The sequence below is a fragment of the Ambystoma mexicanum genome, chromosome 14 (assembly GCF_040938575.1).
Source record: "Ambystoma mexicanum isolate Mex_15411 chromosome 14, UKY_AmexF1_1, whole genome shotgun sequence".
Lineage (NCBI taxonomy): Eukaryota > Metazoa > Chordata > Amphibia > Caudata > Ambystomatidae > Ambystoma > Ambystoma mexicanum.
Window position 1 is genome coordinate 216,991,373 of NC_090940.1, and position 19,482 is coordinate 217,010,854.

At 47.9% G+C, this 19,482-nt stretch overlaps 1 protein-coding gene across 1 annotated transcript in view; it reads right to left on the reverse strand.

Moving 5' to 3' along the window:
- The window catches only part of SOS2 (SOS Ras/Rho guanine nucleotide exchange factor 2), a 1,344,468-nt gene that overhangs the window by 957,808 nt on the left and 367,178 nt on the right, over positions 1–19,482 (reverse strand). Inside the window, exon 6 of the mRNA XM_069638977.1 lies at positions 2,869–3,012. Coding sequence (XP_069495078.1) covers positions 2,869–3,012 — 144 coding nt within the window. The remainder of the gene's footprint in view (positions 1–2,868; positions 3,013–19,482) is intronic.

Below are 19,482 nucleotides of genomic sequence, written 5' to 3' on the forward strand. Positions count from 1 at the left end.
CCTTGACTTGCTGCTACCACGCCCCATCCTTATACTAAGACTCCTTCTCCCACTACAACCACTCTACCACACACCCATTTCACTCACAGAGGCACTTCACAAACACTCCATACACTGTTCCTTTCTGTACATACATATCCCACCAACACACAATCACACTGCAGACTGTGGTGTACCGCTTCACCAGTTCTAAGATTGATTCACCAGTCTACTCCACACGCCGCCATTCCTTTGCACATCTTGCTGGTCTCTTGGCCCTCCTCTGCCATTGACCTCAACCCCATAACCCACCTCTGTCTGCTCCTAGATCCTAGCCCTCTCCTAAATACTCCTCCCCTAGAGATAGGTTCTTTCTCCCTATCCAATCTCCAGCTTTCTCCTCGACCCGGGATATGCATTTGTAGCTGGAATCCTTAAATGGCGGCCTAAGCCCCTGTCTCCACAGGGCGCTCTCACTTGGAATCCCGAGCATATGATGTCACAGAGTTTGGTTGATTGCTCCGTAGCAACTGGGGGTCCTTGGGCCTCACCCCAACGACCCGGGATTCCATCTACCTCTTTCGGTGATGCACGACAACACCAGCACGCTAATAATTATAATTGTTCTTTTAGAACGCGCTTAATACCGGAGACCAGATTCTAAGCGTGAGAAAGCAGCCACTCCCTCGTCCCCACGAGTCTCCTCCACCAGCTCTGCCCCAATCACAGCTGCTTCCGTCTGCCTCGATCAATGCTCCGGCTGTCTCGGCTGCTCCTCTAGCTGGGAGGGTGGGCCTATCCAACTTCTTAAGGCACCCCCCTTCCCTGGGACTCCACGGGACTCAGACGGGCCAAATATGCCCCCTCCCTTCTTTATCCCGGGGCCAGCAGACTGCCATTATGATCCCCGCCACCAGAAAACCCCACTTCCCATCAGATCCTGTTGCACAGGAGCCCCAGGTAAGGTGGGAGGAGCTGGTCTGTACCAGCATAAACTGGCATGGGATTTGTGGTGGACTTGGTGAAGGCCACACCCCCAAATCCTCCTCCACCACCACACAAGGCAAGGCCAATGCACTGGCATTGTCATTGTCCCATGTGGATAGGTAGATGTTTCTGCATGCAACAAAAAAGATGCTCTATTGCTAGCATAAATAATCAGGGCAAGTGCAAGTTCTGCTGATTGGCCCTTTGTGTCACCTGTCTGTCGGCGGTCACCATGTTAAGTCTGATTCTAAGCACATTGTTATTGTATTAAAATTGAAGCAAGGATATCAATCTGGGCCCAACACCCATCCTCTCAAGCATCATACACAGACCCTTGTATCCAAGAGAATCCAATATATCCGACTGCCATGCAACAAAGCAATTACTATTTAGGGTAAACTATAAAAATAAAGGCACGTGAAAAATTACAACAGAAATGCGTGTGGTAGTGTGCCAAATGCAGCCTGTAACACAAAACCTTCCCAACCGAAGACCAATGTTGAGGAATAGTACAGGCATAGAGGTTTATTCATGAACAAACGCACTTCAAAGTGCACCGGATATCTCAAATGGTCTTAACTCCACAGATGGCAAAAAAAAAAATGAAAACTACCTTCCTCGTAATATATGTGTTCTCCCTCCCCAGCCTTGTATAACACATTCAATTTCCCACGGTTCAGCAATAGGGCAAACTCCATTTATATCTTGGCGTCAACGCTGTGCGTCCAACACGTCTTTCCACCAGAGACCTTCTTTGTAGGTCTTTCCTGCGAATAGGCTGTCTGACAGGTCATGTTCCCCGGCATGCCTAGCAGGGTTTGAAATTGAGGGGAGCTATTAAGCTCCTGCTTTTAGCATAGAAGAGCCTGATTAGCTTGGCACCAACAGCTACCAGGAGCCACTTTTGATTCCCCAGGTCAACTGATGCCAAATAAACATTTGAATTTAGCTTTGTGCATTTGGGGCAATCTGCAAATTGTTTAGTTTATTTCTATTATAGCGCAACACAACCGAAGGACTGGCAAACATACAACAGAAAACATTATGCAGAGGAGCATGAAGGCACAGTGTGCAAAATGCAATCATCAGTGTAAAGTCCACCACAAGTCTTAAATTCGAAGGGCTGGTTATAAGATTTTTGCAAATACTCAAACTGTGGAAATAAATATTAGGACATATCAAACATTTAAAGCATAAGGGGGCAAATAATGGACAAATAATAGACAAAATGATAACTGCATCTTACATAAAAATTAGATTAGGGGACCGGTATGTACTAGCTTTCTTGTTCCCCAATGGGAGCTCCTGGTCACTGGTTAATGCTCGATACCGAGGAGCTGCCCCCTTAGCTCCTGCTTATCAAATTTTCATTTCGATCCCTGTCTAGACACGCAGTCCATGGAATCAAGATCTAAAGAATAGCTATGTGATCTGTTCTTTTCTTAATTAGGCCTCGACTTGCATCCGAATTTGAGGAACCTTCCTTGCAACACCGTAATGTGATTTTCCAACTTCATCACCCTATTAGTCAGTGGCTTCTTAAAACCATGCTTAATTGTTGGGCATAAAGTGCCACTACAGATGGGCAGAAAACAATGGCCCTTTTCATGTTTAATTCTTTGTCTAAGGGTTCCGAGTCATGTCGGGATGGATCATTTGGACATTGGAACTAAAGAAGAAACAGAAAGATTTTTACAATAATCATGTTTTTCCTCATCAATAAAAAGTCAAATCTTCCAAAGTCACCCTTTTAATTTCCACTATCGTAAACAAGGAAGCAGGTAAGCAAATGTGCATTAATAGATAAAGAATCCCGTTTTCCCTTAGCATCATCTGTGTCCACAAATGCTTTGTAAAGAAGAATAGGAGAAACACAAAGCAATAAGAGTCACTAAAGCTTACTTCTGCAAGATCCTCAAAGCAACTTCCAACCAAAGGATGCGGGCTGCTTTCATCTGTCATTTCCACTGTATCCTCCATGAGTCCAAAGAGCTTCACAGTCAATTCATGAATGTCCAGAATGTTGCTAAAAATGATATCAATATCCTAAGGAAACAAAGGTTACACAATTAATAAACAATAGACCTGACCCAATTCAAGTAACTAAATTAAAAATAAAGTATACCCATTAGCGAAAAGGTAGCAACATTTTCAGAATTGTTTGTTTTATTGAACAGGGTGAATAGCTAAGCCTCAGTTTATGGAAAGAACAGTTCTTACAAGAGTGTCAATGGAAGAATACCAACACACAGTCCCTGAAATGTATAACTTTAAACTTATAAAGGACAATCTGCTATCTAAAAGCGATGGTATACTTAATATTCTGATAAGACTGCCAGCTTTGGTCAATAGTGATGGCCTTTTATACACACAAATATTGAAAACAATATGGAGGCAGGCAAACTCCCTTCACATATCACTGAACACTTCTAAAGTAACAGCAAAGTCATGACTCTTTTAAGCAGCCTATACTACGACGTATACAAAAAAGTTAACTTAGGTTGACCAACCCCAAGTTCCTTCCAAAAATACAAAAAGGGCACAGCTTCACCTCACTCTCAAAGTGGTTAAAAACCACTGAACAGGTTATCATGCCGCATTCTTTCGAGAGAGAGAGGCGCCCGCTACCTTTTTTGTATTTATAGTTAGACGTATGACCTATTGACAAAATGATTTATAACCATCTAAAAAAGGGACAATAAAAGCCACTGGCAGAAAGAACAAAAAAGGTTCAATGTTGCCCCCAGCTTTCTTTTTTAATGTAAAACGAAAAATGGAAATAAACCCTGCATTTGAAAAAGGTCAATGCAACCAAAAAGGTAAAGGAACAACCAGGATGAGTCAAGGCTTGGTAGATCTGGACGACATACCTCAGCATTTCCAGTGTTCTTGAGAATCTGGCGGGATACATTCTGGTGCCCCCCCACCCCTGTTCATCCTGTATATTAATAGGCAAAAATAGGAATTGGTGAATGTATCTCTGGATGTCCCAACCATTAAAAACAGAAACGCTCAGCTGTTACCTCTTTGCCGATGATGCGTTTCTTTAAAACCAAGCTGGAGGCAAGTCCTTCATACAGCGGTTTGAGGTTTTTGTAATGATGACCGGCTCTAGGTTGACTGAGAAATCAAAGAGCATGGTTCTAGGCCAGCTTTGGTGCCCTAAACATATTATTTTGGTTAAAGACTGAGTGGGTTTGATGGCAGCAAAAATCTCACAGCTATTTTTACTGATACAATCGATCAAGCCATGCTGGGGAGAAGAATGGACTTTACATGTCCAATCAGTTGTTACTACTCTTCCTACCAAGTGTTTCTGCATTGCTGCCAGTATGTACTTTCCACCTTGTAGAAGCAGGCAGATGCCTTAAGATCCCAATGTGAATCCCTCCCTCAATCATTAATTGCATGAGGCATGAACACTTTCCCACAAAGGTAGTCGATAAATAAAGTACTGTGTCGATTCTGCCTTTATTTTACTGTTTACTTTTCAACCAGGAGGCAAAAAGAAAATAACATGGAAAGGACCTTTTGCACTCAAGTGCAAACTGAAGAGGTCCCTTCACTCAATTCACAGTTTAAACTAAGATGACCCCAATGAACCAGAAATTGTCAAATTATGATTAATAGGGTTTAACATTTTTCCCTAAGGGAATTTGGTCAGATCATTTCAATTAAAAGATGAAGCCGACGTTAGGAGCCATCCAAGCATTTCATCAGGAAATGGGTGGCTCCTCAGCAAAAGGGATTATAAAAAGCTAGAACCGGCCTTGGAAGGGGTTGAGATCTGGAGATTCTCAACAAGAGGATGGCTGAAAACCATTGAAAATAAATTCATATATATCTCTTAGGCATTAACAAAACTGTTACCAATATGTACATTAAGAAATAGCGTTTTTAAGGACAGATTGATATATGTTATATTTTATTCATAGCGCACCCCAAGGCGCAACGAGGCAAGGGATGGGTACAAGGGAGGACAAGACAACGATCTTACTAGGCCCAGTGACACTCAGAACGTGCAAGTACAGGGGAGAGGGAAGGGGAAGTGCAAGGGGCAGTATGCTCTGTATGGCTGCTTCATTTTGGGTCAAGGTTTGGGACTTCGGACACTCTTTATGCTGCAATATTATATTGGAATTATTGACACAGCAACTGATGATAGAATCGCCTGGTTTAAACACACACAGCTTGTAATTTTCAATAAGTTTTACAAATCCTGGTTCAATTACTCTGAAATTATTCCATAACATTAATCTATCACTGTTGCATTTAGAATCAGATTTAGGAGTATGTTAAAGGAAAAAGATGATTATAACAAGAGATCACACAAATACTCTGAAGCAGGTAAGTACTTTTGGTAACCCCCAATGCTAAGTTAGTTAACCCTTTCCTAGAAGGAAGACACAACACATAAGCAGAGGAGAGGTCTCATTAAGGGAGCAAGGCCAGCAATGTCAAGTTTAGCAAAAGTCAAGGTGAACTGAAGCACTTCTTGCAGGTAAGTAAACGTCTTGCACAATGTTTTCGAAGTCTTTGTAGAAAAGAAGAAATCAAAGAAGGGCCCCAAGCTGATTAGGCTTGTGAGGTAAAGAAGCTGTTTGCAACTCTACAGATGCAACCAAGACAAGTCTCCAACGAGGACAAGTGAGGTTACACAACAAGAGGTAAGTTCTCTTAGACTGTACAGTACCTTTAAGTTGAAGAAAAGTGCAGCAGATGACTTCTGTTCCTGTGCAGCTCTGCAGATCCTGGTTTTCCTGGTCCTCAGTCGTGGGGACAAAAGGGAGGACTTCTGATGACTCCTGCACTGCAATGGGACGGTCAACAATCACAACCGGAAATCTTCAAACAAGTGGCACTTCGGTGTTACAGCTCCTCGCATCTACCACAAATAGCAACACTGCGTTTCCTGGCTATCGAGATGGACTTTCCTTGCATCTGGGGTCCAGCACTCTGTTGAGGTGGCTCAGGCTCAGTCAGTCCTGCTTCCTGGGAGTCCGGAAGATCTTCCCGGAGCTCTTGGCCAGCTTAAAAGCAACGCACACAATCTGGTGTTCCTCTCCCTGGCTATTCGGTTCCAGCAGCAACTGCAGTGGAATTTCAACCAGCTCCAAAAGGATGTCCAGGTGGCTTACCTTGGAGTTGATTCGTTCCACCAACTCAAAAAGGAGAAATCGTCCTTGCAGGGGCTTCTCTGTCGATACGAATTTGTAGTTTCAGCAAAGCAGCAGGGCTTCACCGGGCAAACCAACGGTCCAGAAAAGCCTTGCCTTTTATGCAGATTTCTCCCATTCATTCCAGCCTTGCTGTCAGTCACCCAGCAGGGTGGCTATCCTTGCCAGACAGCCAGCCACCCAATCACCTAAGAGTGCATTCCTGTCTCCTATGAGACTATGCACAGGGAGTTTCGGCACCTCCCTTGCTTCCTGCCCCCGCCACCTGGAGCCAGAGGTGGGCTTCACTCGTGGATCCCGCTAAAGGCAAAACAAACAAAGGGACCAAACCTGGTTTGGCACGCAGAGTAAATCTCAAGAAGGACCTTTCCACAAAGAAATGGTGAAAAAAGAAGACCGGGGCCATTTTGACAAAAATGGCACCTTTGGGTGCTTTACTGCAGCTGCGAACGCAGCCCGCGGTAAAGGCACACCACATAGTTAAAAGTAAACCACTGCCACCAGCCATTCATCGAGGAAAGGGTAACAGAAAAATGTTACATGAGAAGCTAGACAAAGGGAACACTAAATAAGCCCTCCGGCACCCTATTATAAGAAAGTGTGTGCTGGGTCTAGAAAGTTACAAGTGTAAGCAAAGTCAATTTCACTTCACTGCTCTTGGAAACAGTAGTTTATCCAAGAGAAGGTATTTAAACCTTTGGAAATCTAAAAGACTGCCTTTGTGACACAAGGTAAAAAAATGATGCCTTTGGAGTTTGTCAGCCTCCACAACCAAAAGACAGAGTCCAAAGTCACATTAAAATACATGAGAGAGTGGGTCTCGCTCTCTCCAGGTTAAAAATTCAAGTACTCAAAATCCAGCAAAATTGCTGGGGGTATCTAAGCTGGAGAGGCATTAGCACATTTCTGAAAATTCTCCCTAACATAGGTATTCCAAAATTAAATGCTAGGGCAACAAGTCACTCTGTTTAGTGCAACTAATCGCAGGATTCAGTCACTTCTCCCCATGAGGGAGCCTTTCCTTGTGTGGCTAGGGAGGTGAGCCTGCTATGGAATAATCCCCCAAGAGGTGGCGGTAAGCAGCACCTTGCAGGGAGAGACTCCCCATTGAGGGGCAGGGACTCCTGTTGCGCAGCAGAACTCCCTAAAACCCTCCCTTTGACACCACATGGACGCCATCAAACCAAACCTCTGTGTTATTCTAACACAAGATTCCAGATTCCCCTTGAAGAACAATATGTTGCAAACACCATGAAGAAGACGCACGATGAAAGAGTAACAATTACTACCTGGTCTGGGGCCAATAGTACTGTGATGAAGAAGATTGAACCTCGAATGAAGAGTGTTAAACAGAGGATGACTACAATCCTCTTCTGGGGAGGACACAGCAACCTGTAATAAAAAGGGAAGAAGGACTTCTCTTAGAGAAACGAAGCCAGGAGCTTCAAATCAGTCAGTCGTGACTGGAACAGCAGCCCGAGAGATCCTCAGTCAGGTGGAAGGCAGAAGGTGTCGCCGGCCGGAAGCCTCAAGGAAGTCTGAGGCCGACGAGCAGAGGGGAAGAAAATCCAAAGAAGGAGAAGCAGGCAAGAGCAATGGTGTGAGCCTGGGCGGTGGGACTTGTGAGTCCAACAACCACGCTGAAACCGTTGGAACCATGATGCAGCGGAGCAGCAGAGAAGTGTCCAAAGCAGACAGAAGAAGAAACCAAGCTGTCCCGACAACGAATGCAGTCCCACTAATATAAACATGCTCAGTGGCGCCAACCCATGTAAATCAAGGAAAGGAGATGGCAGGAGATCCGGGAGGAAACATGGCAATATATGACAGCCTACTCGTCCCAGTGAGCGGCCCGAAGTTAAGGAGAGTAACGCATACTTTGAGACTCAGTCTACTTGTCCCAGTGAGTGGTCAGAAGAGAAAACCCATTGTGAAACTCATCATACTCGGTTCAGTGAGTTAAGAACTAGATGGGAGTAGTTTCTTACCTGTAACTGCATTTCTCCAGCGTATCTTTCATGGATTCACATGCTGTGAATATTTCCCCATCGTCAGGCTGGGAAACCCCAGTAACTTTAACTTAGCATTTTCTTATGGAAAACTTCGAGACTTTAGTGTCCTATCAACGTCCTTTTTGGGTAATTAGGACCCACCAATAGGAAGTCTGGTATAAATAGCCCACCCACGCGGCTTCCCTTCAGATTTTAACTTCCAAAGTAGAGGGAACCCGAGCCCAGCTTTTCCTGCAGGGGCGGCCGGTGGAGGCATGTGAATCCATTAAAGATACCAACGCTGGAGAAATGGCGTTACAGCTAAGAAACTACTCCCTTCTCCAGCATTGGATCTTTCATGGATTCACATGCTGTGAATAGATTACACAGCAGTACAACCAATTAGTGGCAGTGTGTGACAGGCAAACCAACAAACAGTACTTAATCACATACATGAGACAACAAACCCATCAAGTGAAAAAGCACATAGAAAAAAAACCCAAAGCTGCGGGCCTCCCTTATTGGAACAGGCGTTGGAGGACCGCATGCCCCATTTGCACATCTTCCACATGCTGCTGCCCCGGACAGTAATGCCTGGTCAAGGTATGGGGCACCACCCAGGAGGCCGCCTAGCAAATGTCCACCAAGGCAGTGGACCTCGAAGAATGGGCCTTAGGAGTACTCATCAAAGGCTCTGCAGCTTTTGCGCGGCAAAACGAAATTGTAGAGGAAACCCATCGGGAAAGTCCTTGCTTGGAGATGGCCAGCCCCTTGTTGGAAGTTCCATATGCCACAAACAGTTGCCGTGACTTCCTGAAGTCCTATGTGTGATTCAGATAAAACTTTAGGGCCCTCTTTACGTTAAGAAAATGCAGGGCCCTTTCCGCTGGCATGGATGCATTAGCAAAAAACGAGGGTAAAGCAATAGAAGCAATTTTGTGAAATGCCGTTGGCACTTTCGGGATAAAGTGTGGGTTAGTGGGCGCAGAACCTTGTCGTTCACAAATCTCAGGTATGGAGGGTCAATGACTAGTGCTTGCAATTCAGACATCCACCTGGCTGAGGTAATAGCCACCATAAAAGCCACCTTTCATGAGAGGACCTTCAAGGGAGCCGTTGACATGGGTTCAAAAGTAGGCTTCATCAAAGCCGAAAAGACCACATTAAGGCGCCACGCTGGTGCAAACTTCTTCACCGGAGGAAATGTCCGAAACAACCCCTTCAGAAAATGTTTCACCAAACGATCACTGAACAGAGGAGCAGCATGGAGCTTTCTTGTGAACCTAGAAATCGCTGCCAAATGCTCCTTAATGGATGACAACGCCAGGCCCCTTCCGCCAAGTGCAACAGGTATGGGAGGACCTGCGCCAGAGAAACATACAAAAGGTTCAACCCCAGGACGACCCTTACACCATTCACAGAATCTCGTCCATTTATGCCCATACGAGACATTCGTGGAAGGAGCCCTCGCTGCCTCTAAAATCCTTCGACATTCTCGGTATATTCCTAAATGACGGAACTACGAGTGGTCAGGAGCCGCGCCACCAGGCAGAGAGACGCCAGATCGTGATGCAACACCCTGCCATCGTCCTAAGACAGGAGATCCGGATCCGCTCCCAACCGAATCGGCTCTTCCACCGCCAGATGAAGGAAATCTGAGAACCACGTCTGCCTGGGCCAGAACGGGGCCACCAGAATCACTGAGCACTGGTACCCCCGAATCACTGGATGGACCTCCGAATGAGCGGGAACAGGGGCAACTCGTACGCGAAGAGCCCCTCTGCTGGCCAACTCCAGACACTGCTTGTTTTCCCTCGTAGAAAAAAGATCCAACAGAGGATGCCCCCATCGCCGGAAGATCCTCTACAACTGCTGCCCCTTCAGCCTCCACTCGTGCAGCTGGATGGCGTCCCTGCTGAGCCCATCTGCTTGAATATTCAGGCCTCTGGGCAGATTGAAAGCGACAATGCTGATTCCTTGAGCTAGAGCCCAATGCCAAACGTCCTGCGCCTCCTTGGAGAGGACTCAGGAATGTGTGGCCTCCTGTTTCCTTAAATAAAACATTGTGGTGGTATTGTCTGTCAACACCCTCACCACTGATCCGCGGATGGGCGGAAGAAATGACTTTAGGGCCCAGTGCACCGCCCTTAACTCGAGCACACTGATGTGGAACAGAGTCTCCACCCAAAACCACAGGCCCTGCACTTGCGAGCCGTCAAGGTGTGCCCGCCACCCTACCTGGGAGGCATCTGCCACAATCGTAAAGTGGAACTCTGGATCCAGCAAGGGCACCCCCTCACAAATTGGCCCTGCACGCCCACCAGCATAGGGCATCCACCAGGTTTTTGTCGACCACCAACTTGTCTGACCTCAATCCTCGACTCTGTCCGTGAGGAATTCTTGCACTGGCCTCATGAAGAGGCATCAATTGGGCAGAAGAGGGATACACGAAGCCATGGCACCCAACAGCGACATGTAACCTCGGACTGATGCAGCTGAGCCCTCTTTCCACTCACTTGCTTTGGCCCGCAACTTTTCCACACGCTCGCTGGAAGGCTTCACCAGATTTTTCTGGGTAAGAAACTGCGCCCCAAGAAACACCAACTCCATGGATGGTGTCAAAAATTATTTTTCGAAGATGATGGCGAATCCCAGCCATTGCAAAAGCTGCATGGTTGCAACGAGAGACTCTTGTGCCCTTCCCTGTGATGAACCCCTCACCAACCAATCGTTCAGGTAGGGGTGTATATGGTGACCTACCCTCCGGAGGAAGGCCGCCACCGGCGCCAGACACTTTGTGAACGTCCTGGAGGAAGACTTCAGGCCAAACGGGAGGACCCGAAACTGATAAGTGTTCCTCTGCGACCACAAAACGCAGCAACTTGCGGTGCTTCTGCCGCATAGGGATGTGAAAATAGGCATCCTGCAGATCCAACGACGCCAGGAATTCGCCAAGCTGTACTGAACGGATGACACCTGTAACGGTGAGCATCTTGAACTACAGGCGTTGCAGAGTCTTGCTCAATGCCCGAAGATCCAGAATAGGCCCCCACTTGCCATTGGGCTTTTTCACGACAAAGTAGCGGGAGTAAACCCCCTGGCCCCGCTCCGCCAACAGAACTGGTTCTATCGCCACTTTCTCTAGCATGAGAACCACCTCCTGCCGCAGGATTGGAAGATGCGCTTGCAGTGCATACACCGGCAGAATAGGGATCGGAGGACGCCGGAACTCCAACGAGTGGCCAAGATGCACCATGTCCAGCACCCAGCGATCTGATGTTATCTTTCTTCACTCATCAACGTGGATGGCGACCCTGCCCCCCAGCAGACTGTCCATATGGCAGTCATTGTTGAGTTTTTGTTTGCCGCCCCTTAGACGCAGAGGACTGCAAACTCTTATTTTGCTCAGCCTAAAAGTCCCGGCCTGCCTTTCTGTGCCGACTGGACAGACCGCTGATACCCTTGAGAGGAGTAGCTGGAGCGTCCGTAACCATGATCTCTGGTGGAAGCAAACCAGGCATTCCCGGAGGCTCCACGTAAAGCCAGAAAGGAGCGAAAAGAGCACCCACTCTGCAAGGAAACCAAGGATTTATCGGTTTCCGTATCCTCCTTCATCCCTTTCAGGGCTTCATCGATTTTCTCACCAAACAATTGTTAACCCTCACAGGGCATGTCGATGACCTTATATTGGAACTCCGGGCAAAAGTCAGTGCACTTCAACCAGGCCTGGCGCCGAAACACAACTCCATTGTTAATCTGTTTAAAACCTGACTCTGTCAGGTCCACAGCAATGCCTCCTCCCCCCTCACACACCAACAGCATTGCTTCCTTTCAGTGCAGCTCCGGCAGATGTTCAAGAATCTGGGCCAGCCGATGCCACATTTCACGATCATATCTGGCCATGATCGCCAAGGAATTTGCAGCCTTTACCGTCATAGCCCTGACCGCCAAGACCTCCAAAAGCGACCTGCTTCCTGGCCTCACTGTCCGGAAGCGCAACGCATTTATTCTGGCTCCTGGCCTTACGGCTGGCAGCCGCCGACACCACTGACTCGGGCGTGGGCTGCGACACCAAGTATCTAAGGGTAGACTCCAGAGCCTTGAATTTCTTTTCAAGGCAAAACGGTTGGTGCATCGTGCGCAGGCACTCCTGCCAGACGTGGTCGAGCATCGGCACGGAGAAGACCGCCTTACTCCGCTTGGCCATATGGTCGAAGAGGAAGCAGTCCTTGCGTTCCTCTTCAGGCGCCAGTCCAAACTCCAGACATGCTTTCGACATTATGGCATGGAACACCCCAATACACAAAACCCAAGGTGGGAACCTCAATAATCACTGGCGCCTTGAGGTAGAGACATAATACAACAAAAGTGGTGCCAGGAGTAAGAGAACAACTGAAGAACGAGGGCAGAAGGATATGCGAATCAAATCATTTTCATTTTATTTAGATTTGTATAAAAAACATAGAACCTTTTAATCAATTCTTAAAAAACATTCCACTAATCATGCATTCATACATTCACTCACTAATTGAATCTCTAAAAAGTATAGATATTCTAAGATGTTAAGAGAATTACAGGTAATTTCCATTATAATATTAATGGTTCCAAACAACATTTCATTGTTGTTGACAGTTCATTCCAGACAAAATATCGACTATTGGTGCCCGTAAGTATCGATCTTCTTTTTAAAAAGGGCTTCCCAGTTGGTAAATAGTTTCGACTTGACAAATTATGTGTGTCTTCATCAGGATTGGATGAACATTAACAAAATTCTAAAAGCAAACAGAACATACAGTTAAAACATTATTTAAAATATAAACTGCTGTCAGCCTTCTATCAGTTTATCTTGCTAACGATGTGAACCAGACATTAGAGGACAGAACAAATCTGTCTCTATGTCCACGTGGAAGTACTCTTTGCCACAATCTTGTAAACATGATTAAATGTTTAAAATTAAGCCTACTGCAGCCAATTTAGAAAAAAACCACAACCCATCAAATCGGTCCGCTTTAGTATACCCATCTACGCCCTAATCTCATTTGGGGCACTGGGGTTCAAAAGGAATATGTTACTCGCCTTCTTCAGGATGAGACCGTGGACGGCCCAACGCCACCGGCAACCGTGCTGGAGGAGACTTCCTCGGTGCCTCACCAGGCAACTCCTTGACCACCTGCACCGACGGACTCGGGGGAGGAGGAGGCAACCTTGCATCCAGCTGCCCCAACAAAGATTGAAGCGTAGACAGCACTTGCAACGACAGCAGAGATTGCGGGTTAAGCAGCGGATAACCTGGGCGGTCCAGCCTCCATTGCACTCAATGTTGAAGGCCTCAAACTCTGCAGACCAAGAGCAGACATATGATATATGATATGATATGATAGGATATTTATAACGCGCTTAATACCCAGAGGTTTCTAAGCGGGGATTGAACCTGTGTTGCTCCGTGTCATCTTGTTTCCAAGGCGAGCAAGTTGCTACTAAGCTATCCTCCTGAGATAATACCGTCAAACACTGGCTCCTGTTTCTCCTCCACTTCCGAAGAAATAGAAAATGTACTAGGATCTTGCTGCAAAAAGTTCTCAGGAAGGATAGACTCAAAGGCAGTGGACTGCCACGCCACACCCGTCGTCAATATCCCTTGCGATTCCATCTGTGTCGACGACAACAGCAGCGGACCACTATCCGTCAGCGTGGCGGATGACGCCGATGACCCCACCGGGACCCTAGACTGCAGCACTACCGTCGACTACGGAGCAACCGTCAATGACCTCGTCGTTGGAACCACGTCCCGCGGTTTCGATTTCACCGGAGACGCAGATTTTTCAGAAGAACCGGACCGGCGCTTCGAAGACTCCCGACTGAACGAAGACCTGTGATAGTCTGTGGACGAGTGCTTTGACGAAGACTCCTTTGGCTTTGCCAGAACTTTCTCCGACACTGCACACTTCTCAGGCCTACCACCACACCCCTGGGATTGGTCCGACTGACCATGGTTGGACAACAAAGAGCTACTTGCGCCCTTCAACTGCTGCGGCCTCGACAAAGACTTGCTACCTTTCCCCCACCTCCGACGCAGGCAATGCGGCCCGATGCTTCTTTGCCGGAGGTTCTACCGACGCAGCTCGTCGATGTTCCACATACTTCTCCGCGCTTCCTGAAGATTGGCTCCCCCGGGCCGAACTCACCTCAGAAGCCAGGTACGTGCCGCATTAAGCAAACATATAAGCCGTTGATTACTGTCTTTCAAGGTCTTCTGCAGAAAACCCTGACATATCTCGCAGGTATCCGCCGAGTGATGGGGGTAGAGACAGTAAAGACAGTCCATATAAGCATCCCCTTAGTACACCTTCTTCAAGCTGCAGGTAGCATAACGCCAAAAAAAAGAGACCTCCTGGGCTACAGACGACATCCTAGCTCACTATACCATACGCACGTGAAAAAACACGAAGAAACACGAGATGATCCCAACAGTTTGGAGACAGTTGAAATCTGAAGGTAAGCCGGAGGGCACGGCTATTTATACCAGACGTCCTATTGGTGGGGCCTAAAGCACCCAAAAAGGATGTTGAGAGGACACTAAAGTGTCAAAGTTTTCCATAGGAAAACGCTAAGTTATAGTTCCGGAGGTTTCCTAGCCTGACGACGGGGAAATATTCACAGCATGTGAATCCATGAAAGATCAAATGCTGGAGAAAAGAGAATTACCATTTGATCGACGATAAGAATAGCAAGGATGAAGACGGTGAATAAGGGGGAATATGATATCAACTGTCTTGTGCACAAAGAGTTGAACTGTAGCAGCAGAGAATTGTAATGATTCACAAAGTGTAGTCATTTCTCCCCGGGGTGGGGGGGCTTTTCCATGAGGCTAGGGAGGTGTGGCCGCTACCCAAAAGTCCCCCTATATGTGGCATAATACGGGAGGGCCTCATGGGGAGGGACTCCTCCTCTGGGGAGAAGGGCGATCACCCGGCGCACAGTCCAATGAATGTAGCTACTCCCCAACATTCCTTAGCCCTCCCTAATGTCCAGAGTGACCACACTGAGAGCAAGCCTATGTATTGCTGTGATATAGGGCTTAAGACCAAAAATATCAGGACAAGGAACAATGCAGGAGACAAAAATCATTGACTGTAACACTGGTATGAGGTGGCGCCAAGGAGGCATGAGGATTAGTCACAAAGAAACTAAGAAGGACTTGTGCAATCTACATGAGAGGAACTGGATACAAAGTACACAAATAAACAAATGACTGTTGGATCAGAGAAGCCCAGACGTGGAGCCGAATGCAGCTATAATGAGAAGCCCAGTGGTGGCAGGTGCAGCAGTAGCCAGTCTGGGGAAAGCAGCCAACATCCGGAGTCTCCAGTGCCGGAGATTTGAACGCTGACCGACAGCTGTTGCGAAGCGGACAGCGACAAGAGGATACTGCCCGCAGAGTAAAGGCAGGCCGCATTCCGAAGTCAAGTCGACGCTGCAAAGCCACAACTGCAGATGAGAGAAGCCCACAGAGCCAGAGAAGTGTGCCTCGGTCCCAGAAGTCCCAGCAACATACCAAAGCCCTGTAAGAGGGAGGAGGGGGTATATGAAAACCGGAGGGGACCCAGTGGTTGACAGAGGCAAGGGTGGCTTTTCCCTAGCCCAGTATTGGCAGGAATATTAATGGGCATAACCAGAGAAGGTTCTGGAACCCCAACAGTAAGCAGGAAAGCATTAGAGGAAATCTTCCTCGACACATTATTAATGAGGAAACCACTGACCACCAGAGAAGGGCCTGGGTAAGCAGGAAAGCATGATAGGAAAGCTTCCTCGGTATAGTGGTAACGAGGAACCACTGGCCTCCATAGAAGGGTCTGGAACCCCTACAGTGAGAAAGAACTGCACCAAGTAATACAAGGAGAAGGGAGTAATTCTCCTGGTATCGATCCAAGAACTGTGATACAGACGCCAGCGGAAGGGAGTCATTCCCCTTGGCAATATTGTGATCTGAATCAAGCAACACTAGTAGAAGGAAGTCAACTTATGTTAAAGACACCAGGAGTCATTCTCCTGGGCATTGGATAAAGAATGAGTCAAGTCGGGGGCGCTGTTGTGCAGCACACAAAATGGCCGCCGCCTGAGAGAGCTCCGTCGGAGGCCGTAATATATGGGAATAACTTGACACTTCTGTTTGCATTCTCCGTTTGAGGTTGGAGCTGTTGCTGTTCAGAACATCCGCTGCACCCATGGGCACTCTTGCGGACTCCAGAGGCCCTTGTCTTCCTATACTAAACAGCATCGTTGGGGAAGCCTGCATGGCAGCAGGGCCCATCCCCCACCGGCTGCAGCACCTGTAGCGAACCCGGCTGCCTGCGGCCCTGGTCGGTCCTTACCTGCGTGGCGAGGTCCTCGACCTCCAACATCTCCTGCCGTGTTGATGCCCTGAAGCATCCGACTGGAGGCAGCGGCTGGACACTGCACTTCATTTTCGCATGGGGCGCTGGAGGCTCTGCGGGGTTGTCCCTGGACCCGCGGGGGCTCAGACATGGGACGCACACAGCCTGGAGGTCACCCTGCAGTGGCGTGGCGGGCCCGATGAGGCAGTGAAGGTGTCATGAATAAAGCTTCAGGCTCTAGAAGATTTGTGGCCCCCTTTTTCATTCGCAAGAGAAGCCGTGCTCAGAAAGGTTCTGGCACTTTAAGACGAGAACTACCAAGTGCATGGAAGTTGGCTTGGCAACGCTGGCGTCCCGTCACTTCCTCATTGCCCCGCCTCCGGCATGCTGCTAGTTGGTTCACGCGATCACTATGCGCTCACGTGATTGTTTAATAAGCGCCGCCGGGAATCACTCGGTGCTTCTGAACTTCCTGGTTTCCAGTGGCGTTACTTTGTACCGTGATTCTTGTGAACCTTCCCTCCCTTTCCCCACCCTTCTTGGAACTACTATCCTGTGTATCAGACTTCGGATTGTCCCTGGATTCTGCCCGTCTTCTTCATCCTTGGTGTTTGGACTTTGTTTGCTGCCTTCATCGTACTGCTTTGACCTCGGAACGTCCACAGACTTTGAACTAGCCTACGTTTGTTTGCCTTTTGGATTGCTTCTCTTACTAAGCCTCTTTGGAACTTCTTCGGATCTTGCGGGCTTTTTGGGATTGTGACTGACTTCTCTTTGAACTACCTTGGCTTACGGATACTTTTGGATTTTGGTTGTGGTTTTGCCTTTGGATTTGAAACTTTGTGTGTACTTTGAACTTGAGACTGCCAGTGAGTTCTGCTTAAGCGTCCTCGTTCCGTCGGGGTAGGCTCTGATTGGATCCCCTGCATTCCTCTACGGACCATCGACTCTTTGTTGCCTCAGCTGCTCCAGTACAGCTTCCTTCACGGTAAGGGTGTATTTTGAGCATTCACTTTTGGTAATCATTAGCCTGCCAATTCCACTCGCTAGCATTTATTGTTGTATTTCCTTATCCACAGGGGTAAAACTGGTAGATTGGTTGGCACATTTTCTTGGGTTTGAGAGTTCTTAACTCAAAGGTCAGTGCTTTGTTATTTATTGCTTACACTGTATTACTGTTACGGATTGTGGTTAACTTACATCACTTTCCTTGCAGTCGCTTCCAGTCTACCTACACTCCTGTGTCGGCGCACCTTATCCTGAGTACTGCAGCCATCTTGGTCTTCGTTTGGCATCCTATCTTTTGGCTACTAGATTACACTGGTTGTTTATTTCCAGCCAGCGGGGTATAATAGTCAGAAGAATTCTTCGGCTACACAACGAGGGCAATATTCAACCCTGACGGAAGGTGTCTAGTGCGCGGATGGGGGGCCGATGCTGCGGGAGCTTTGGAGCTTTCCCCCGCGACCGGACTGTTGGTCTGTGCTTGGCTCCGGACTGGGTGCGGAGCATTGCAGCCTGTGGTGGGGCTGGGATCCTCCTGACCTAAGGTGCCCTACCCTCCTCCACCAGAGCCCTTGGCTGCATTACATGCATGGCGTGTCCGCGTTTGACAAATCTCTGGACCACATGGAATAAATGTGCCCCTGATGGGGGGTTTGGCCGGCTGAAGGTGTGGACACAGACTAGGGCCATTACAGTCAAGGGGTGCTGCATGGTTCGCCAAGGGGACCGATCTTAAGTGCAGGGCTGGGATCTCCTTTCAGCCTGTTTCTATTATCGTGGACCTTCCCCGGCTACAATGGTTCTCTCAGACAGCCTTCCGGTGATTTTGTGAACCCCTGCCTATTGACCTGGGTTTGGCTGGCCCTGCAAATCAATCTGCTACTGGGGCCAGGCCCCCCTCTACCCCCTTTTGTTTTGTGTTTTTTTGTAATAAACCAACAGAAGGGCCTACAGCATCATAATACAGGGTATCTTCCTACACCAGCTTTGGGGCGTGGGCAGGATAACCCTCTGCTGCCTTCCCGCCCATAGCAACCGCCTGGCCATCAGAAGGGGATGGGAAACCAGAAGAAACAATCTATGATGGAGCAGTACGCGAGAGCAGACCGTTACCCTTCACAACAGGAGGAGACCCCTGGTCCCTCACAGCTGGATATCTCAGCTCTCAATCAGACCTTGTTGGCACTGAAAGGCAGCACGGACCGTCTCAGCACTAAAATTGACGCGTTGACTTGCAAGGTGGATGTGTCTGCAGTTCAAATAGAAAAACTGTGTGGCAGGTTTTCTGAGGCTGAGCACAGAATCAGAGTTGGGGAAGATAACATTACTATGCTTCAACGAGAGGTGGCTACTCTTAAACAAGCTATGCAAAAGGTAGTGGCCAAGAACGAGGACCTGGATGGGAGATCCAGGAGAAATAACATAAGGATCACTGGGGTTGCCGAGAGCGCTTCAATTGAAAATATAGAGCAGTTAGTGGAGAAACTCCTTTTGGAGGTTCTTGAAATCCCGCCTGTCACAAGCCTCTTCATGGTAGAACGAGCCCACCGCTCACTAGTGACCAGACCTCCACCAGGTGCCCCTGAGAGGGCGATTATAGCACGTATCTTCAACTATCGAGACCGTGATATATTGTTGCATGCAGCGAGAGAGAAGAACAAAAATAAAATAAAAAGTCTCTGAGATGGGGTTCTGCTACGATCCGCCTTTTCCCGTACTTTAGCCAGCAGGTGCAGGACCAGAGGAAGCCATTTCAAAACACCAAAATATCCCAAGGAAGAAAGGTGTACGTTATGCCATGTTATATCCAGCGAAACTCAGGGCCATCCATGATGGCAAGACTTTCTTCTTCACGTCACTGGCCGCAGCGGAGAGCTTCGCTGAGGGGCTACCAGGCCTCTCCTCGGGGCTACCCCTGAACAGGGGTCGATGAAAGTCAAGTCACTTCCTCAGATGGGCGAACTCTTT